A 19,838-nucleotide genomic window follows, 5' to 3' on the forward strand; every position below is an offset into this window, starting at 1 on the left:
GTAGTAGGTATTTAATTTTAGTTTAAAATATCAGTAAAACATCATTTTTGCCTTTTTTTAATCAGTCATCGCCCTCCTAGACCGCCTGAACGCACCCAATTTTGTGCGAGCCTTCAGCCACCGCCAACCCCCCCCCCCCCCCCTAAAGACCTCCACCGCCCACAAAAGGGCGTTATCGCTCACTTGAGAACGTATGGTTTAGATGAACGAGTTTGACTGTGAAAAAATTCGATACTCTATTTTTGATACGATCACTACACTTTTCCGTTTAATACTGTTATTCTACATTGGCCGAGATAGTAAAAGTACGCGTTCCCTTCAGACAATCAATCCCTTCTCCCAGCATCAACCGATTCAACTGTTTATATACAGGAGTTATATGTCGATCAGTAAGAATATCTTGTATAGATCTAGAAGATAGATTACGTGCTCGTTGGAGCGAAACTTCTTTAGTATACTTTAAGATCATTAAAGTGCCGCAGTAACGTAAAGAAGGAATAGTGAAGAGCTCATAAAAATTCTCCTATTTTGTTGTGAAATTTTGCATCCTGAACTTAACTAAAAATTTATTTAATTTAAAAAAAAGTATTTTTCTGCAAATATAATCACCCTCTCTTCTTTATAACTAACCCAAATTTCCTAATATTTTTATTTTTATTTTTTTGAACTGGACTTAGTCCAGCAACAAGCCGACTTTCCCTGAAACAGTTGAATTACATAACCTCAATAGTCTTCTTCTTCTTTTTCTATTTTAGCCTCCGAAACCATCGTAAGGTATTACTTCAAAGGTTGAATGAAGATGATATTAATGATTGTAAATGAAATGTATTGTTGTACAGTCTCAGGTCGACCATTCCTGAGATTTGTGGTTAATTGAAACCTAATCACCAAAAGAACACCGGTATCTACGATCTAATATTCAAATCCATATAAAAGTATCCTTTACTAAGTAACCTTTACTAGAATTTGAACCTTAGAACTCTCGACTTCGAAATCAGCTGATTTGCGATGACGAGTTCACCCGTTTGGGTTAATCTCAATAGTCTAAATTCATTCGTAATACAAACACTCAATTTTAAAATAACTGAAAATATTAAATGGTATTCATTTAATAGCAAAACAGAATATTTTGTTACAACTCAATTAATGCTTTTAATTTATAATAACTTTAATTTTCTTTTAAGAAAAAACACACGAATGTCATTTGTAATAATATTTTATGATATATTTACAAATTTAAGGTGTTATGGAAGTTTAAAGGACAATTTATATATATTAAAAGATAACTAGTCAGTGTTATACAAAGAAAAAAATATTTTTAACATTTACGATAAAATTTAATTTAAAAAAATAATAATAACAATAAAATTTATATCAAGTAGGTTTCAGACCAAATAGGTCATGCCCAGAACAAATTTTTAACCTGAAAACTATTCTCAAAATACGAGCCCTAAGACAGAAACCCGTAGTATGCACATTTGTAGACCTCAAAAAGACCTATGATTCGATAGATAGGTCCTCACTATTCCAAATTTTGGGAGAAATGGGACTAGATGCTAAAACCGGAGAACTCATAAAACAAACACTAACTGACACAAAGTCTAAAGTTAAATTTACGGGAGAAATCTCAGAACCCTTCGACATTCACACAGGTGTGTGACAGGGTGATGGTCTTTCTCCGATGTTGTTTAGTGTTGTCCTTGACAAGGTTATGGAAGAATGGGAGAAAGAACGTAAGGAATGTGAGTTTTGGAAACCGATCCGGCTGGGCTTTCCTAAAAACAACCTCTACATACCGTACTTCGCATTTGCGGATGATCTGGCAATATTGACCGATGATGAGGAGATTGCTGTCAAACGGCTCGAGATACTTAAAGAAAATGCAGAAAAAGTCGGACTGCAGATCTCATTCGAGAAAACTAAATTCTTATGTACAAAGACAGATATCGCAAGTCTGAAAACAAAATACGGTAAAATCGATAGGGTCCCGTATTTTAAATACCTCGGGGAATTTATCGAACCAACAGGCCTTGAAAAAATCTCACAACAAAATCGTCTCCAAAAAGTCAAAAAAGCACTAGGGTTACTTCACAACATCCACAACAAAAAATGTACGTCAAGACAGACTAAACTCCGGCATTACAACACAGTTATAAAACCAGCAGTCCTTTACGCCAGTGAAACTTTGACGCTTAACAGAAAACATGAACTTGAAGAAATTAAAAAATTAGAAAGGAAGATCGTTCGAAAAATCCTAGGAGCAAAATATACCCAAGATGGTTGCAGACTACAGTCAGTCAAAACAACAGAAAAGTATTCAAACATCGAAATTGACATTAAGAAAAGACGAATGAAATTCTTTGGTCATCTCAGTAGACTACCTGAAAGTCGATTGACAAAAAGGGTATAGAATATGTATCCTCGTTCAAGAACTCAACGCCTTGGATGGACAAACTTCGAAAGGACCTAAAAAACGCCAACAGACATTTTAGGAAGAGACACCTTCAGATACAAAGTAAACAAATGGGAAGTTACATCAGAGCAATCAAAACAAAAACAGTATAGACCAAAGTGGTCAGAAGAGCGTAAACAAGCTTTCTCGGAAAGAATGAAAACTTATTGGAGCAACAAGAAGAACCGAAAGGAAAGTTGAGTTATTTGCTCAACGTCTTCCATTTAGTGGGAGAATTCGAAAATAATAATAATAATAAAATTTATAAAACAACTTTATAGTATCCTAATAATTTTCTGGATACTTTTTGTTTTATGCCCCTACCCCACTTTTTACGAATTTTTTCCTATAAAAATTACTTAATATAGTGTTTTATATAATTGATGAATAAAATAAACGGTAGGGAAATACCGTCCGTAGTAACCCTATAACTCAATAAAAATAACCCAATAATACATTACAGAAAACACAATAACATGTTTTATACCGGTTATTTTAAACATCCTCCATATCAATATATTTTACATATTAAAAATATAAGCATTATTGCGCTTATAATTATACAAATATAATTTAACTAGACTTAACCTACGCTCGCTTCCCTCGCTTCCCTCGCTAACCTTAACTAATTAACAATAATGTTTTGGTTATTTAAGTAATAAATTATAACAATTACTTATCATTTAACTAATCAAAGAATTACTGTTAATTAGTCAAGGTTAGCGAGCGAAGCGAGCATAGGTTAAGTTTAGTTAGATTATATTTATAATTTCTCTGCAAATACCGCCAAATAACCACTGATTTGGAAGAATTTTGCCCCTATTGTACTTTGTTTATGAAGATGTCTGTTTCTACGGTCATTCCTAAAACAACTTCCTTTATTGGATATTTTAATAAATGATCAGCACACCTATCTCTTACAAGTACATTTTCAATCAGTTATTTCTTCGCTTGACATTAACCTACACTCGGTAACCTTGACATAATGTTAATATGTTTCAATTGACCGGTATAAAACAACATTTTAATGTGTTTTCTCTAATGTTTTATTCATCGATTATTACAAAACGTGCTATATTAAGTAATTTTTATGTGAAAAAATACGAAAAAAGTGGGGACGTAAAACGAAAACGTACCATTTTCTATATAACTTTTAATATATTTTTTTTAAATTCAATTTATCTTTTTTATTTCTGCTTATTTTTAACCAACTATCAGATTGTATTGTTCATTTTACTTATCTCTTAATTTAATTTCGTTTTCCACAATACAAAATTTTTCGAGCTTATAATAAGAAAAATTAAACTGATAAACACAAAATTATTATTGTTTACCGTTAAAACAAATTTTTATTAATTAGTTTTTAAAATAATTACGCTCAGCCGCATAACTTTTAAGTACTTTATTAAATAGGATTTACTATTTTATTAAAGTTAGGTCGGGTACCGAATCCAATTAAATCCATTGAAGCGTTGTTAGTAATGGGAGGGACAGAATGCACCCTCAACGAAGGGTTTCCTTGCTTTAAATTTCAAAGGCTAGGTCTGAAATTACCCAATAAGGGAAATTAATCTGGTATCCGAACTCACTTTCCTAGCCGTCATCCTGAACTGTAGCAGGTAGTAGCGGACCACCGATGTGGATATAATTATTATTATCATTGTATCATATTGAACATTCACAGTTATGCAAATTTGTATCATTCGAAAATACTTCTGTACGCGCGCGAGCGTGTGTATCTGTGTGGGCGGTCGGACGCGCACAAAACACACACACACACACACACACGGATGTAATTATTATTGTGCATATTTCAATTTTATAATTTTTCCAAGAATTACTTTTGTATAAAGTTTGTGTTCGAAACGTATCATCCAAATATAAGGATCATGTATAAGATAAAAGAATAAAAATAACCCCGAAAAAAAACTTATACAATCACCACCAAGAAAAATTAAACAACTCTATTTTAATAAATAAATTCTTATTCTGATCGGAACATAATAGCATATTTTCCAATGAGCCTATAACGGTATCCATTAATGCACGAGTGCGAAGTAAGTTACGTAAACTTCGAAAGAGTGCATTAATGGCCATTATAGAGAGTTACATACCATATTTTTTCTACGGCTGAAAAAATTTTGGGATTTGGGATTATTGATTTAAATCGACGATAGAATACGTTTTTTACGGAATATTTTTTTTTAATTTCTCAAAAAATACATTAAAAAATTCATTTCTATGACAATAGGTTATTATTAGTCATAAGTTCTGCATTTTCTTTAATATCGATCGGTGTTAAAGACATTTCTTCCTCAGAATCCAACATAATTCAAAAAAAGGATAAATAGTCTAATATAGAAAGTTTTTTTTTCCTGTTTAACCTCCGGGATCACCGTTACGTATTGCTTCAGAAAATGAGATGAACGATTTTGTAGCGTATGTGAAAATTCCATGCCTGACCGGGATTCGAACCCAGGACCTCCGGAATAAAGGCCGAGACGCTGCTACACGCGCCGCGGAGGCCGGCTAATATAGAAACTTAGTTACTTATTTGTGTACTTTCAAATTAATTTCTGCTTGCTAATTTCTAAATCAGATTAAAATCAAAGTAAAAAAACAGCTTATACATTAACCCTTTTATACATACTACCCTTTTTTATGATCAATCACTAACCAATTTTGATCGGTTGAAAATAATGAAAATCTGTTTCATAATCATCTTTATTGTAAACAGGTTCTAGCCGCGTAATTCTAACGTTATAATATATATGTAGAAAGAAATACAGTACATAGTTCACTTTTATATGTCAATATAAAATAAATTCTAGAAATTTAAAAAAATTATAAGATAAAAAATAATGTCTATATTATTTAATTACAGAAACGTGAAATAATGTAAAGGTAAATACATTAATTATAAAAAATGACTACAAAGTAATTCACAATTTAGAAGCCGCTATTGAAAATTATTATGAGCACATATTTACTTGTTGTTGGTGAGGCAGATAAATCGGGTTTTTTTTTCTTTTTTTAATGTTTATTTATGAATTATTTTAATCTAGTAATATGAATTCTTTTGTTTGTTTTTTTCTTTTTTGTTCATGAATTATTTAAGTTTCGTAGTTTTGACTTTATTTTTTATATGTAACCTGTGTTAATTTGTTATATGTCTTCTTTTTTTCCTTTTTCTTCATTTGACTTCTGACAATATTTTTTATACTCAAGTGCTTGTTCTTTTTTTGTTAACCGTTTAATTTTATCGTTCTCAATGCCTATCTTAACCATTTTCCAAGTTAATCATTCCATTTAACTTCTTTTTTTTGTTCTTAACAGTTGATTTTCGAATTGCTTGAACTTTGTTACGCTTAGTTGTATTTTTATTCGTTATACTTTTTATTGTACTATCCTGTGTTATTGTCTCAGAAGGAATCACGAATGCCTACCTTTCACATCATTGTTACACTGTACAATTTACTTATAGTTTAATTGTTCAGGGAACTGATGTTCAATAAACCAATATACAAAAAAAAAAAATAATTAATCATCAAAAGAATAATATTGTTTCCTAAACGAAAAATTACTAATTAATATTAAATTAAATTTTAAATAAATACAAATATTTTCCAACAATAAATACAATCTTTAACTATTTTTTCTTTTTTTAAATACTTTCATTTATAGTAGTCGCATCAACAGTTAAAGTCATTAGCGACTTATCAGTGTAATGTAACTGTACCGGTAAATCTTTAGTCTTAACAAACTCAGGTCGACTACTCCTGAGAATTTTAGTTAATTACCACCAAAGAACACCGGTATCCACTATCTAGTATTTAAATCCGAATCTTTATTAGGATATTTGAACCTGAAAAAAAATCATTTCGAAGTCGAAATCAGCTGATTTACGACGACGAGTTTACTACTAGACCAACGTGGGGGTGGTTTAATTATTTTAAATCATTTACTCAAATATTTTATTTCATATTTAAATCGGTTAGTTCCCGTAATAACACAACATTAGCACTTCTTTTAAATTTTATTATAAATTTAATGGTAATTTATAAATTAGGAAGTTTTTTATCTGTATGCTTTATAATTTTAGAGATTAGGTTATTTATTTTTCCGGACAAAATTAGTAACATTTTTTCATATAGAAATTGGAGAAGATTATTAATACATTATTATTTTTTGAACATAATATTAAGAAAAAAAATCAGACAACACGTTTTAGGACTTTACCGTCACACAGCTTTTTCCTGACAGCTTACACACTACTTAATTTAAAATATTTATCATTTTATTTAAATATAATATTTTTCTACAACAGCTGTACGTCAGTGCTAAACTAGCGCTTCTTGTGGTGTTAGGGTGTACTATTGATATAGTATACCCACAACCACTAATTTAAAGCATTTTTTGGGGTAGGAGGGGTGCGATTTTGAAAAAACGTTTTTTTGGAAATATTGTTGTTTTTTAATTGTTAACAATATGCCTAAGAAAAATAAGACCTTAATTAGGCGAAATCTCGAGATACTGAAAGTGACCTTGCTCTACAGCTCATCCAGTTGATCTTTTAAGTTGAAAATTTAACGACATCAATGCCCCATATACAGAACCAAGTTTAGTCGAAATCGGTCCAGTACTTCTGGAGATATAAGGTGGCCGAACATGCATACGTACATACGAACATCAGGAAAATTTCCATCCGGTTTTTTGGGTTCCTTAGATGTGAAAACGTCAAGATCCGGTGAAAATTGCTTTGCTCAAATTGGACCTATTAGAATAGTTTCCCTTTTACGGTTATAGCGGTAGACGGGAAAGTAAAAGTAATAATAAAGAAAATTGTTAAAAATACAAGTAAATTAATCGTAATTGTACCAAAATAAACGAAATATGAATAAATTAAATTGTAACTATACGATTAGATTTAAAATAAGATGAAAAAAGGTAATTTTATTTATTAATAAAGGTAATTTGATAAAAGATAACTGCTATAGTTAGATGAAATTATAAGTTTATATGTATTGCTAGTTGCAGAAGTCGGATGTAGTAGGCATGTAAATCGTTTGGGTCGCATAGTAGGTGGACAGGATGCTCTACCAGGTGAATTTCCCTGGTTGGTAAGTGTAAGGCGTCATGGTGGTCACGTCTGCGGTGGAACTTTATTAAACAGTCGGGTAGTTCTCACTGCAGCTCACTGTCTATGCAGGTATGGTTTAATTTTTAATTGATTTTATAAATTTTTATAATTTATATTTATGATCAGTTAAATTATTAATCAAACGGATATGCTAAAAGTTACTTTTCATTCCAAAAATAAAGATTAAAATATTTTATATTTAATACACATTCAAGAGAAGGTTTCAAAGAGACCTCTTATACCTCAACATATTCATAGTAGTATTTGACCATTGTTGTATTGCATGTTTTTACTAATAAGATTTTGTTATAATTTATAAAATTAGTTCAATTTTTAATTAACAGCATGAGGCAGTTCAAGTTGTTTGGATTTTAAAAATGTAATGATTTCAAAAATTCCTAGAATGAATGAGGAGAATGAAGAGTACCTCCATCTTGCTGTTATATAGGTTGCAAGGTTACATATATATATATATATACTGAAATTGAAGTAAATAAAAATAGCATTACAGAAACAACTGTTTAACAACTGATTCTGTTGTATAATTATTTATTTTATCTGTAGATGACTGAATCCAGTCTGTCTAAAGTTGTATTTAGTGCAATCATTGCAATTCAGTCTGTAGCTTCAGGTTGCTGTGTTTGCCAGTGTATGACTTGATAATTTATTGTAAGATTATGTATGAAATTTTAAAATCATCACAATGAATTTTTTCTTTTAGTTGCATTTAGCATATTCTCTATGATTGTAGAAGGACAGTCATCAACATGTGAAAAAGGTGAAAGAGCTGAAAAAAGTGTGTACATTAAGCAGAAGAGTTAAAAATGTGAAAATGTAGATCATATTTGTTCAGTACGTATTTAGTTCATTTGCCCACCAAGCTGGTCTAATGATTATTTTATCATCACAAAATCAATTGTTTAAAGTTGATTTCAAAGTCAAAGGATCTGAAATTCAAATTCTAGTAAAAGTTAGTTAGGTATTTTTGCTTTCTTCCAGCAGGTTGCTAGTTTACTAAAGTTAAGACATTGTAATTTTTTCTTTCCTTAATAGGTTTACGATTGATTATGTTCTGAATCATCCCTGTTCTTACTTGTATGGAGATCCTCTTCTCTTTCTGCATCTTTGAACTCATAAGCACAACCAATTTTGTAAAAGTCGGTTACCTTTACTGAGTGGAAATAAATTGTTTATCCCTTCTAGCATTACTATCTCAATAATTATTATTAATATTTTTTTTTTAAATTCTGATTTAATTCTCCCACTATTTTATTCCATATTTTTATAACACAAACATAATACAATTTTGCTGATTAAATTAATTAATATTCTGATTACAATGAAGTCGTATGTTACTAATTGTTTTTTATGTTTAAATATGATTGTAATTTTATTCTTAATTTTATTTCTTTTGATTGGCAGTGGAACATCTTTAATGAGCACAGATTACTTACTAGTTGTTGCTGGAGAACATAAATTAAGCTCAACACAAGTTCATCCCAGCCGTAATTCTAGAATTGCAAGATTTTTAATGCATCCTCAATATCGATGTACAAAGTACGTATATGACAGTTGTTAATTAGTTTGAACCAAAATATTTAGATTTTATGTAACTGTAACAGCCGCTTATTATTTTATAAATAACTAGCCAGTCAGGTCTCGCTTCACTCGCCTGACCATCTAGCCAGGGGGCTCTGTCTCCTGGACCTTCAACACATTTGTATCCTCATGTTTGTGAGAATATTAAGTATTTTACTGAAATACTTTTTAAAAATAAATATTAGTATTTCACCACGACGAATTTATTGTAGGGATTTTGTAGCTGCAGCTCCATTTATCAATCTGCAACTTATGCTCTGCAACTTATGCTCTGCAACTTATGCTCTGCAACTTATTTATCACTCCATCTGGCTGCTCTACCTAGCTTCACAGCCACGCATCACTTCACTCTGCTCTGGGACATAAAAGGAAATTCAGTTTTTGAAAACTGATTTATTTATTGTAATCATGTAAAAATACATAATTTTAACTTTAGTTATAATATTCACTAAAATTTTACAAAATAATTGTAACTGTTTTCTACACAACCCATGAGGTACAGCCAAATGTGCGTTATTTTTATGCCTTGAAAATCTTTTCAAGACACATTTTATTTTTTGCATTCCTCACATTAACTGCATATTAAGAGAAATTACAATAATTAAGTTTTTTACTGTTTGTTTTTCTGGTATTTTAATTACTCATTTCAATGTCTTATTATATTTCATAATTTTAACGTTAGTCCTTGTACTGCTAGCAAATATGCTGTCTGAATTTTTAAAATTGGTCATACCATTCTGGAGATATAAATAAATTTTGGAAAAATAACAGATAACCGAATGATCCAGCATACATCTTTTTTATGCAAACGTTAGCACTCAACATGGTAAAAAATAAACTGTTTGAATTTTTAAAATTGGTCATACGTCTCATAGATTTGTAGATATAACTTTATTTTGGAATAAGAGAATGATTGAATAACCAGAATTACTGAATTAGATTTTTTTGTTTACCTATGGGGTCCTAAATCTTGCATTTCAAAGAAATCAACACCTTCTTTATATATATATATATATATATATATATATAAAGAAGGAGTTAAAGAAATATATATACATAATTAAATATATATATATACATAATTGTTATGTAAAAAATAGTATATATATATACTATTGTATATTATTGTATTGTATACTATTGTATAAGTTTTTTTATATATATATATAAAAAAACTTATGTATAACTAAGTATACATAAAAATTATAGTACAATATAAAAAATGCATTACTATATAATGCAAACCATGTATATAAATTTTAACTTATTATTATTATTAATATAAGACAAATTGTTACAAATTTCTTAAGGCTAATGAACTGATTATTGGGTCTATGTACCCATCATATTCTCCATATTTATCCAATATTTTTTCATGTTTAATTAAGTGATTTTTCTTCAAAATAGTATTATTAACAGACTCTCCTATGAAGAATGGAAGTGAATCCATACTTTTGAATCCAGTAGTCAATAATTCATTTTGTATTAATTATAATAGTTATTAGTTCAATTTATTAGTTTCAGGGAGTCTTTCCTGCATAGTTCTATAAAAATCTGTTAGGAAGACCACCACGAAGTAGCAATGCCGGTGATAACAGTCTGGAATGATTTAAGGAAACGATAACATTTGCATCTATACCTATTAAAGCTGTTGTAGGCTTTGAAGCCTACCAGCTAAGCAGTGCATGCAGACTTCGAAATCATAATGTTCTAAGATAACAAATTTCTTGATCAGATTGTGTTTAGTAATAAGTCAGCATTTCATCTTGAAAATGTTATGACACAAAATGTCCTTATCTGGAAGTCAGAAAATCGCCATGAATTCATACAACGCGAAAGGGACTCTCCAAAACTAAATGGTTTCTGTGCAGTATCCTGACAGCAAGTTTAGCAGCCATTCTTTTCGTTGAAAGAAGTAAGATACATGGCTCTTTCCTCAACTGCAAGATGTACAAGAGAATTTTATTTGGCAACAAGATGGTGCACCTCCTCATTGTCACAGCTCTGTACTGAATCAGTTGGATGACGTATTCCTCAACCCTGGACTGGCCGGCACAGTCCTGATGACAGAGCTTGTTTTCGGTGGTCTACCACCATTGTGATCTACCCAATTTGAAACACAGGATCGAAGCAATTGTCGATTTTGTTACTCCAGACATGCTGGTTAATATATGGGCAAATTCTCCTATCGGTTGGATGTGTTGCATGATGAAACGTGCTCACATTATACACTTGTAGGAAAAACTGCAAGAGTTACTCTTCATTTTATTTGTGATTCATTACTATAAGTCAGAGGTAAGAGATATTAAGTAGCTTCAAAAATCCCAATATTCTTTTTTGTACACTCGGTATTTTTAACAATATTCAGTATTATTTATTAAAAGAACTGATGACTGAAGTATCTTTACACCATATATTTCACTAGCAAATAAACAGAAGGTAAAAGTATATCTTCCTTGTACTTTACTGCTTAGATGGATTCACTGATTTGGTAATTGATATATGTAAAATATATAATGCATTGTTTCCTATTTTTCACACAGAAAGGGGTCTAGTAAATTTCTAAAATCTATCTTGTTGCTGTGATGCATTTAAAGCAATCAAGCAGCACAAATCATTGTTCTTTTCTCTGAGCATAATGATGTTCATTCAAAATATAACCAATCTTTGTGCTACATGCAGTCTGAATGTCTCCAACATTTTTGAAGGTTTGGCATATTGATATGTAGCAGTTCAACTGACTGATGAAAGCAATGTAAAACCATTTAACTTCTCATTTTCCTAGTTGAGTGATTTTCTTAATCTTGGAGATGGCTGTGCATTTTTGGAATGACTGATTTTCACATCAGACCACCTGTAACTATTTTGTTATGGTACTTAATATATTGTATACAGTTGTCAGTCATTACTTAAGATAATTTATTTTGTTCACAGACCTCTTCATGACATAGCTCTACTCTTCTTATCCCAAACTATGCTCTGGACAAAGCAGATTCTACCTGCATGCTTACCTGCATATCCTAGTTTATCTTCATTCTCAGACCAAGAGGCTGTCGTTGCTGGTTGGGGATGGACTAAAGAGAGTGCATCTGAAGGTAACTACAAATGAATAAAATTTAATTACAATAATTTTTTGATTTTTTTCATAAAGGTAGGTTAATATAAGTTTTTGTTCTTTCACTTTAAGCATGATACCTCATATTTTTCCTAAGGTTTCCTTTTTCATTTACATTCTCTTTACCTTTACAAGAATTTATCACACTTCAGTAATTTTCCTTATCTCCATAGCATTTAAAGTAGGGTTGTCTTAAAGTAGGGTGAATATAATCCTGCAAACTCTACTTAGTTGATATACAAGAACTATCAATTAATATATAATTTCACAAACACAATCACCAGTGTAGGTTTTCCTACTTTATCTAAAGTTGTTTTCACCAATTAGTTTTCCAGTTACTGCCGGGTCTCTCTCTCTCTCTCTCTCTCTCTCTCTCTCTCTCTCTCTCTCGCTCTCTTTCTCTCAGTCTCAGTCTTTCATCCGGAGGTCCTGGGTTTGACTCCCAGTCAGGCATGGCATTTTCACACATGCTACAAATCACTAATCTCATCCTCTGAAGCAATATCTAATGGTGGACCCAGAGGTTAAAAAATAAAGAAAAAAAAGAAATTGCAGAACCTGGACAAAAGTCCCTTGTTGCTGTGTATTTCTTTAGTATGCGGGTAATTATTTATTTAGTGGCGGTTATGTTTATTTTGTTTTATTTATGCACAAAATTATTTGCTGCATTCCAATCCTTTAGATCTGAAAGAATTATTTGACCAGGCCTGACATTGGGAGACTAGCCACATATAAGCTTCATTCTCCTGATATGATTCCCATTCAGACCATCCCCTGAAGTCCTTTCAGTCCTAGATTCTTCTAACCTAGCAGGAATGCACCTTTCAGGGACCCTAGTGTTTGGAGGATGCACTGTTTTCTGCTTACATTGATAGCATTTTTTGTATAATTTTTATGCTTAATATAATTATTTTTTAATATCTGCTCTATATTTAAAAAACAGGCTTAAAAAATTATACTTTTTATTTATTAAAAACATTAAAAATAAAAATTTTAAAACCGAGATATAAATTTAAAAAAACAGTTATTTTAATTAAATAATTTTATTAAACATATAACATATATTTGATATATATATGACATTTTCAACAAAAAAAAAATTGTAAGTAATGTAAAAATAAACTAAATTATATACTCTCCATTCAAAAACAGTTATAAAATGTAAAAAAAATTATAAATTAAAATAAAAAATTGTCACATTAAAATAAACATGATTTTTTATATTCTTTAGTCTGTTTGACTTCATATTATTAACCCACCGGGATGGTTTAGTAGCAAACTCATCATTGTAAATCAGCTGATTTCAAAGTCAACATTCTCAGGTTCAAATCCTAATAAAGGTAGTTATATAACTTTTATTCATTTTTGAATACTAGATCATAGATAGCGGTGTTCTTTCATTGTTTGGTTTCAATTAACCACACGTCTCAGGAGTAGTCGACGTGAGTTTGTTCAATACTACAAATTTACCGGTACAGTTACACTATACTTATAACTTGCTGGTGACTTTAATTGTTGATGCAACTATAAATAAAAGTATTAAAAAACTATTTAGATAAAAATATTATAAACTGTTATATGGCAATAAAATTGTTTTTTTCTTTTTAACAATTGTGGTCGTACTAGACTACAAGTCCATGCAGTGAAACAGCTCTCTTTACAGGTATATGCTCATGCTGTGATGTAAAACTTTCCATTACCAACAGCTACTCAATACTTCAACACCGAATACATAGGACAAACTTGTAATCACACCATTGCTTACTTTCCAAACTGAGAGTCTGTATGAAACTAATAGAAAGTTAAGTTTTTATAATAACCTTTTAGTCATTTAATTTGTTAAACAAAATTTGACTGTTTTAGGAAAGAAATCTGAAATTTTACAAAAAGTGAAATTAGAAGTAATTGGTATTGAAAAATGTAGAAGCTGGTATCATTCTCAAGGCAAAAAAATCAAAATTCAAAATACACATATTTGTGCAGGACTTGAAGAAGGTGGGAAGGATGCTTGTTGGGTAAGTTTGTAAATAAATAATTTATATAAGAACTAACGAAAAACATGTTTTTTAGGTTTGAAGTACAACAACTCAGTTAAATGACTAATAAATGCATAATTTACCTAACTTTTCAAAGGTCTAAATTTATTGTACTAAAAAGAGTTTTTTTAATTTTTACAAATCATAAAGTTTTTCTGTTAAGTTTTGTTCTGAATTGAGATTTATGTATGGGAGGGGGATTCAACATTATTTTTAAACAATTTTTGCCTCAAACTTCAAAAACCTTATAACCAAACCAGTTGAAATTTGATTGTATATTTACCAGCTTGGCCTGATTTTCAACCCCATCAAACAAGGGGGCTTCATGGGACCCCCTTTTTTTCTTTTTTTTTTAGTAAATTATAATTATTTTTAGCCTTAATAATATCACACCAAATTGGGCCAACTTATTGAAGCAAATAGTTACACCAATAAATAAAATGTTAGGCGCAAAGAAAACAAGAGGCTGAATGGGACCCATACTTAAAATATCTATTTTTTTTTTTATTTTAATTTCAAAATTGAAAATCTAACTTATCTAACATTAATTTAGACAAAGGGAAACTTTTAAATGAGGAAATTCCATGGGATCTAAATTAAGAATTTTTTTTAAATTTTATGTTTTTTCTTAAATTGTAGCATTAATTGAAAAACCAGGGGTTAGTGTAGCTGTCGAACAAGGAAATCAAATGACATCCAAAATTTTTTACTAAAAATTTTATTTTTGAGCAGTTAGACTCTAAATGCAGTAAAATTTTGATGATAAAAACATCATTTGATCAAGGAAGTCAAATCAAACCCCAATTTTTTCCTGAAAATTTTGTACTTTTTTATTAATATTTAAAAATCTTACAACATATTTGAAACAAAATCTGTCAAGGGCAAAACTGGGAAAGGTACGTAACACCTTCCCAACTTTTTAAAAACAAATTGTTAGTTTTTAATCACATTATTTAGAAAACTTAACTACATGTAATCCCTCAGACTGTTAAATTTTACCTTTTAATCTTTTTAAAGTGTATTATATATACATATTTTTAAAATGTATAGTATACATTTTTAAAAATCAAGTAAGTAAAAGACAATTGATAGTACTGGATGTATTCATTATAAAATGCTAACACTAAAAATAAGAATAAAACAATTGTAATAAAAAATGACTTACTATGCTATTGTTTAAATATTTAATATGCTACTGCTTGGATGCAATTTAATAAAATATATGTTTCAAACATACTATCTCTTGTATATCAAACTATAATTCTCATATAACTCAATTTCAATTTATTTATTCCCTCTTTGATAATATACCCAATTGTGGCCTGTATTCAATTACTGTCATTCTTACCTCTTTTTTTGGATGATAAGAAATTAATTTTGTTACACTTGAAAAATTACAAGCCTGACCAGATTCAAACTGAGAACATTCCAAGCAAAAGGAGATGCTACCGCTCTATCACAGAATTTGGTGATTTAAATAAGTTTTCATTTAGCATGAGAATTGTGTTTTTAATGGTTTATTGCCAGCCTATAACATTGTAAAACAAATTGAAATAAATTTACTATTTAAACACTCTTGCATTACACTAGACCGACTTGCTACACAGCATTTACTCTATTACAACATAATGTACAATGAATGTGCTAAAAGACGTGTTTAAAAAATCTTAAAGTGTTGATAAACAAAATTGTTAAATGTGGCAAAATAGAAACATTATATTATGATTTATCCTCAAGTAACTTGATTTTTTTATACATAAGTGTAAAAATGAAATGTTATTAATTAATTACTAAATAATTAAACCAATAACTTATTTTTTTTTTACAAAACTTTTATATTTATGAACTAATGTTTCTTTCTAGGCTGATAGTGGTGGTCCACTGATGGTGCAACAAGATAGAGATTTAATGGTAATTGGTGTGGTATCAACAGGAATAGGCTGTGCACGCCCAAGACTTCCAGGGTTATACACCCGAGTATCTGAATACATACCATGGATAAGAGAATCAATATCTCAAACAATATAGTCCACTAGAAGTCAGTTAACTTTATATAAATTTATATTATTCCTTTTTAATTTATTTATACTACTATTTATAAAAAAAATGGTACATAAATATACTTAGTAATAATTTTGAAAATTATGTTAGATCATAAAACTGATGAGTCTACTGTATTCAAGTCAAATACTTAACGGGAGGGGGGCCATTTAAAAATGCAAAGATTTAAACCACTAATGTTTCACATAAGCTAACTAAAATGAAATCATATACGTTTAGATATTTGAAAAAGAATAAAACATTTTATTTGATAATTGGCAACAATATTTGAAAAAGGATACATTTTATTTGATAAATGGCAACACTGTGCTGAAGGTTACTGAACTAGCAGTTGAAAAATCATAACATGACAATATCAATTCCTTTTGTGTTATGTCATTTTTAAAGGATACGTATTTAAGTATTGCAAATATTTATTTCACTTATTAATCTTTTAAATATGTAAAAGACATGTTCAAAGATCAAATTTCCCCAGCTTGCGGTTCCCAGTAAATCAATTATATCACTTTTTTATTATATAAATTTCATGGGGGCTGGGAGTACATAATAAAAGCCTGATCATCATGATTAACTGCAGAAATTCTTGAGGATATTAAGGAGCGTTTAACTCTGTACAAAAAAAATCATTAAAAAAATGTTGTCCTCATAGACTTTTCTGTTTCCTGTTTAGCCTCTGATAACTACCATTTAGATAATACTTCAGAGGATGAATGAGAATGACATGTATGAGTGTAAATGAAGTGTGTAGTCTTGTACATTCTCAGTTCAACCATTCCTGAGATGTGTGGTTAATTGAAACCCAACCACCAAAGAACACCGGTATTCACAATGTAGTATAGACTGGAATGTTAATAAGTGCTGCTTTCAGAACTACAAAAAATAAAAATTTAGTATTATCTCAATGGCATTGTCTGTAAATTGGAAGAACCAGATAAAAAAAATTTCATTATTGCTGTTAGTTTTAACAAACTAAACAAAACAAAATAATTAAAAATTAAAGTTAAAAAAATGTTTATCATTTTATGTTTTTTATCTAATTTTAACCTGTTATTAAGTTACATATTAAAATTAATTTTTAATTTTTAATTAAGTGATAGCGTCTCCGCCTTTCATCAAGAGGTCCCAGGTTCAAATCCCGGTCAGGTATGGTACTTTTCATATGCTACAAAAATTCCATTTCTATATCCCACACACATGCATCAAGCTCACATGGCGACATCATTAAGCAAAAAATTAAATAAATAAAGAACAGATATTTGCAGAAAAGGTGTAAACTGACTGCAAATGAAATCAAACCATTGACTCATCTAAAATAGGCTAAGATCAAGACTAACTTGAAAATATAAAACATTACATGTATAAAAAAACCTTAACCAATGATAAGAGAACTGACTGAGGATGAACTATGTCAAAGAATGCTGGTAAATTAATTTTCTTCTTTCTTTCCAACCATATCATAAAAGTTTAAGATTAAGTATTTTCTCTTTATTTTTGGGAGAATTAATTTAATTCTCTCAATGAATTTTTTCTGATAATGAAGACAACCAGTTTCTTCTTTTTTTTTTATTCATAGAATTTACTTCTTCATTCAAACATTTACTTATATTTGGTCATGATAAACTAACTACACATTTATTTTACAAAGCATGTCTATGCTTTTTATCCATCTGTTTCTGTTTTCATTTAATAGTCCTGTTCAACAGTGATTTGTTTGTTGTTTTGATTTGTTTGTTGTTTGAAAACTGGAAGAATTACTTGTGTTTTAAAACAACTGTTAGTTAATCATTTTTATCACCAAATTTTTTATCTAACTGTGGACGAGATTCACACTAGCTCACTTAGCTTGCTAAGCTAAAAATCCAATTAAAACAACTAGTTCTTGAAACTTTATAAGTGCCACATGCCTATCAAGCATTTGTTGCATTGAGAAAGCAAGATTTCAAATGAAAGATGACAGTGATTTATAAACATTTTAAGAATACACACCACAATTGCCTATCATATGAAAATGATTCCAGTATGTATAATAATTTTGTTCAAATTAATTTTGTTATTTAAAAATAATTAAAATTTATTTTTTAACTTTTATTTTACACAAATTGGATTCTTATTCATTACAACACAAGCTTATTGCAAGATTAAATTACTGGCTTGTTTGCTTAGTTTATTCAGGAAAATTGGTGTAACCATTTAACCCTGTGGTGCCACAAGCACACACACATACACATACACATATATACATACATACATACATACATACAAACAAAGATTGTCAAATACATTTTCTTAGTTTCAAAGTCAGATAAAATTCAGCTTACCTGTATTAAACTTTAATTTAACTACTGTTTATTTAAATAACACAGACTGTTCCTAGAAGCAGCTTACTAGAGCCAGAGTAAGCTTTTCTTACATATACATTATATTGCCAGACACAGCTCAATCAAATTACACATCAATTAGCAATATTATTCAACACTCATGTCTGAACATTGGTAAATTTCAGATAAATTTTTAAATAAAGCATCTATAATAGGTGATGTAACTGCATTCACACACGTTTCCAACATTATTAGTATATTTTTCCTGATACTAGAGTGAATGAAATTCCTAAGGTTTTTCAGGAAACTTTCATACTGAAAATCAACAATATTTTAAAAGATATTTCCAACAAACTCAAAATTTGAATATGAAATTTTTTCCTACAAGTTTGGTTGCTGCCATAACTATAGTTGTCATAAAATGTATACTATAACTCATTGTGGGTGACCTGATATGAAATTTGTCTTATTATCTCATTCGCTCTTAAATGTCATAACTGTTCTCAAGAACAAAAATGTTCTCATCTTAAAATTAATTAAATATTTCACCATTTCTTAAATGAATCTTTCATTATACTTGTTTTTTTTCTTCTTTATAAACTGAGTGTAATAAATAATGTATTAGCAGCCCTAGTCAGTGCAGAAGTTGGTATTCTAGCTTCTAGATCAGCTTACAATCCTGGCAAACGTCCAGCTTTTTTTCACTTATCATTTTATCTATCCCATCTTCCTCATTAAAATACATGTAAAAGCATGTGCAAATGACCAAGGCTGAAAATTAATTCCCTTTTTAATTTAATAAATGATTCTAGAATAAAAGTACTGATCTCTTCTATTTTATTTTTTTTATTTTTTTATTTATTATTTTTTTTTTTTTTAATCACTCTGATGAACTGTTCTCGTATTAAATATAAAATTGTTAATTTAATCAATAACTGTGTTACATATGCATACTTAATGAATTTTTTTGTTTTCAGATTTTTATTTAAGAGAATTGAAGTATACCATTCATCCAAAGATGTTTTTATTAGATTTTTATTTTTTTATAAATAATAAGTTATAGCAATATTTTTATTTGTTATAAAAATAAAAAAAATTAGTTTTACTTACAAAAATC

At 29.6% G+C, this 19,838-nt stretch overlaps 1 protein-coding gene across 1 annotated transcript in view; it reads left to right on the forward strand.

The window, feature by feature from the left end:
- LOC142320372 (serine protease 27) overlaps nt 1-19,838 on the forward strand; it is a 45,864-nt gene extending 26,026 nt beyond the window's left edge. Inside the window, exons 2-7 of the mRNA XM_075358079.1 lie at nt 7,484-7,661; nt 9,015-9,149; nt 12,126-12,286; nt 14,170-14,321; nt 16,206-16,380; nt 19,699-19,838. Coding sequence (XP_075214194.1) covers nt 7,484-7,661; nt 9,015-9,149; nt 12,126-12,286; nt 14,170-14,321; nt 16,206-16,370 — 791 coding nt within the window. The 3' untranslated portion in view covers nt 16,371-16,380; nt 19,699-19,838. The remainder of the gene's footprint in view (nt 1-7,483; nt 7,662-9,014; nt 9,150-12,125; nt 12,287-14,169; nt 14,322-16,205; nt 16,381-19,698) is intronic.

The sequence above is a fragment of the Lycorma delicatula genome, chromosome 2 (genome assembly GCF_047948215.1).
Source record: "Lycorma delicatula isolate Av1 chromosome 2, ASM4794821v1, whole genome shotgun sequence".
NCBI classification, from domain to species: Eukaryota; Metazoa; Arthropoda; class Insecta; order Hemiptera; family Fulgoridae; genus Lycorma; species Lycorma delicatula.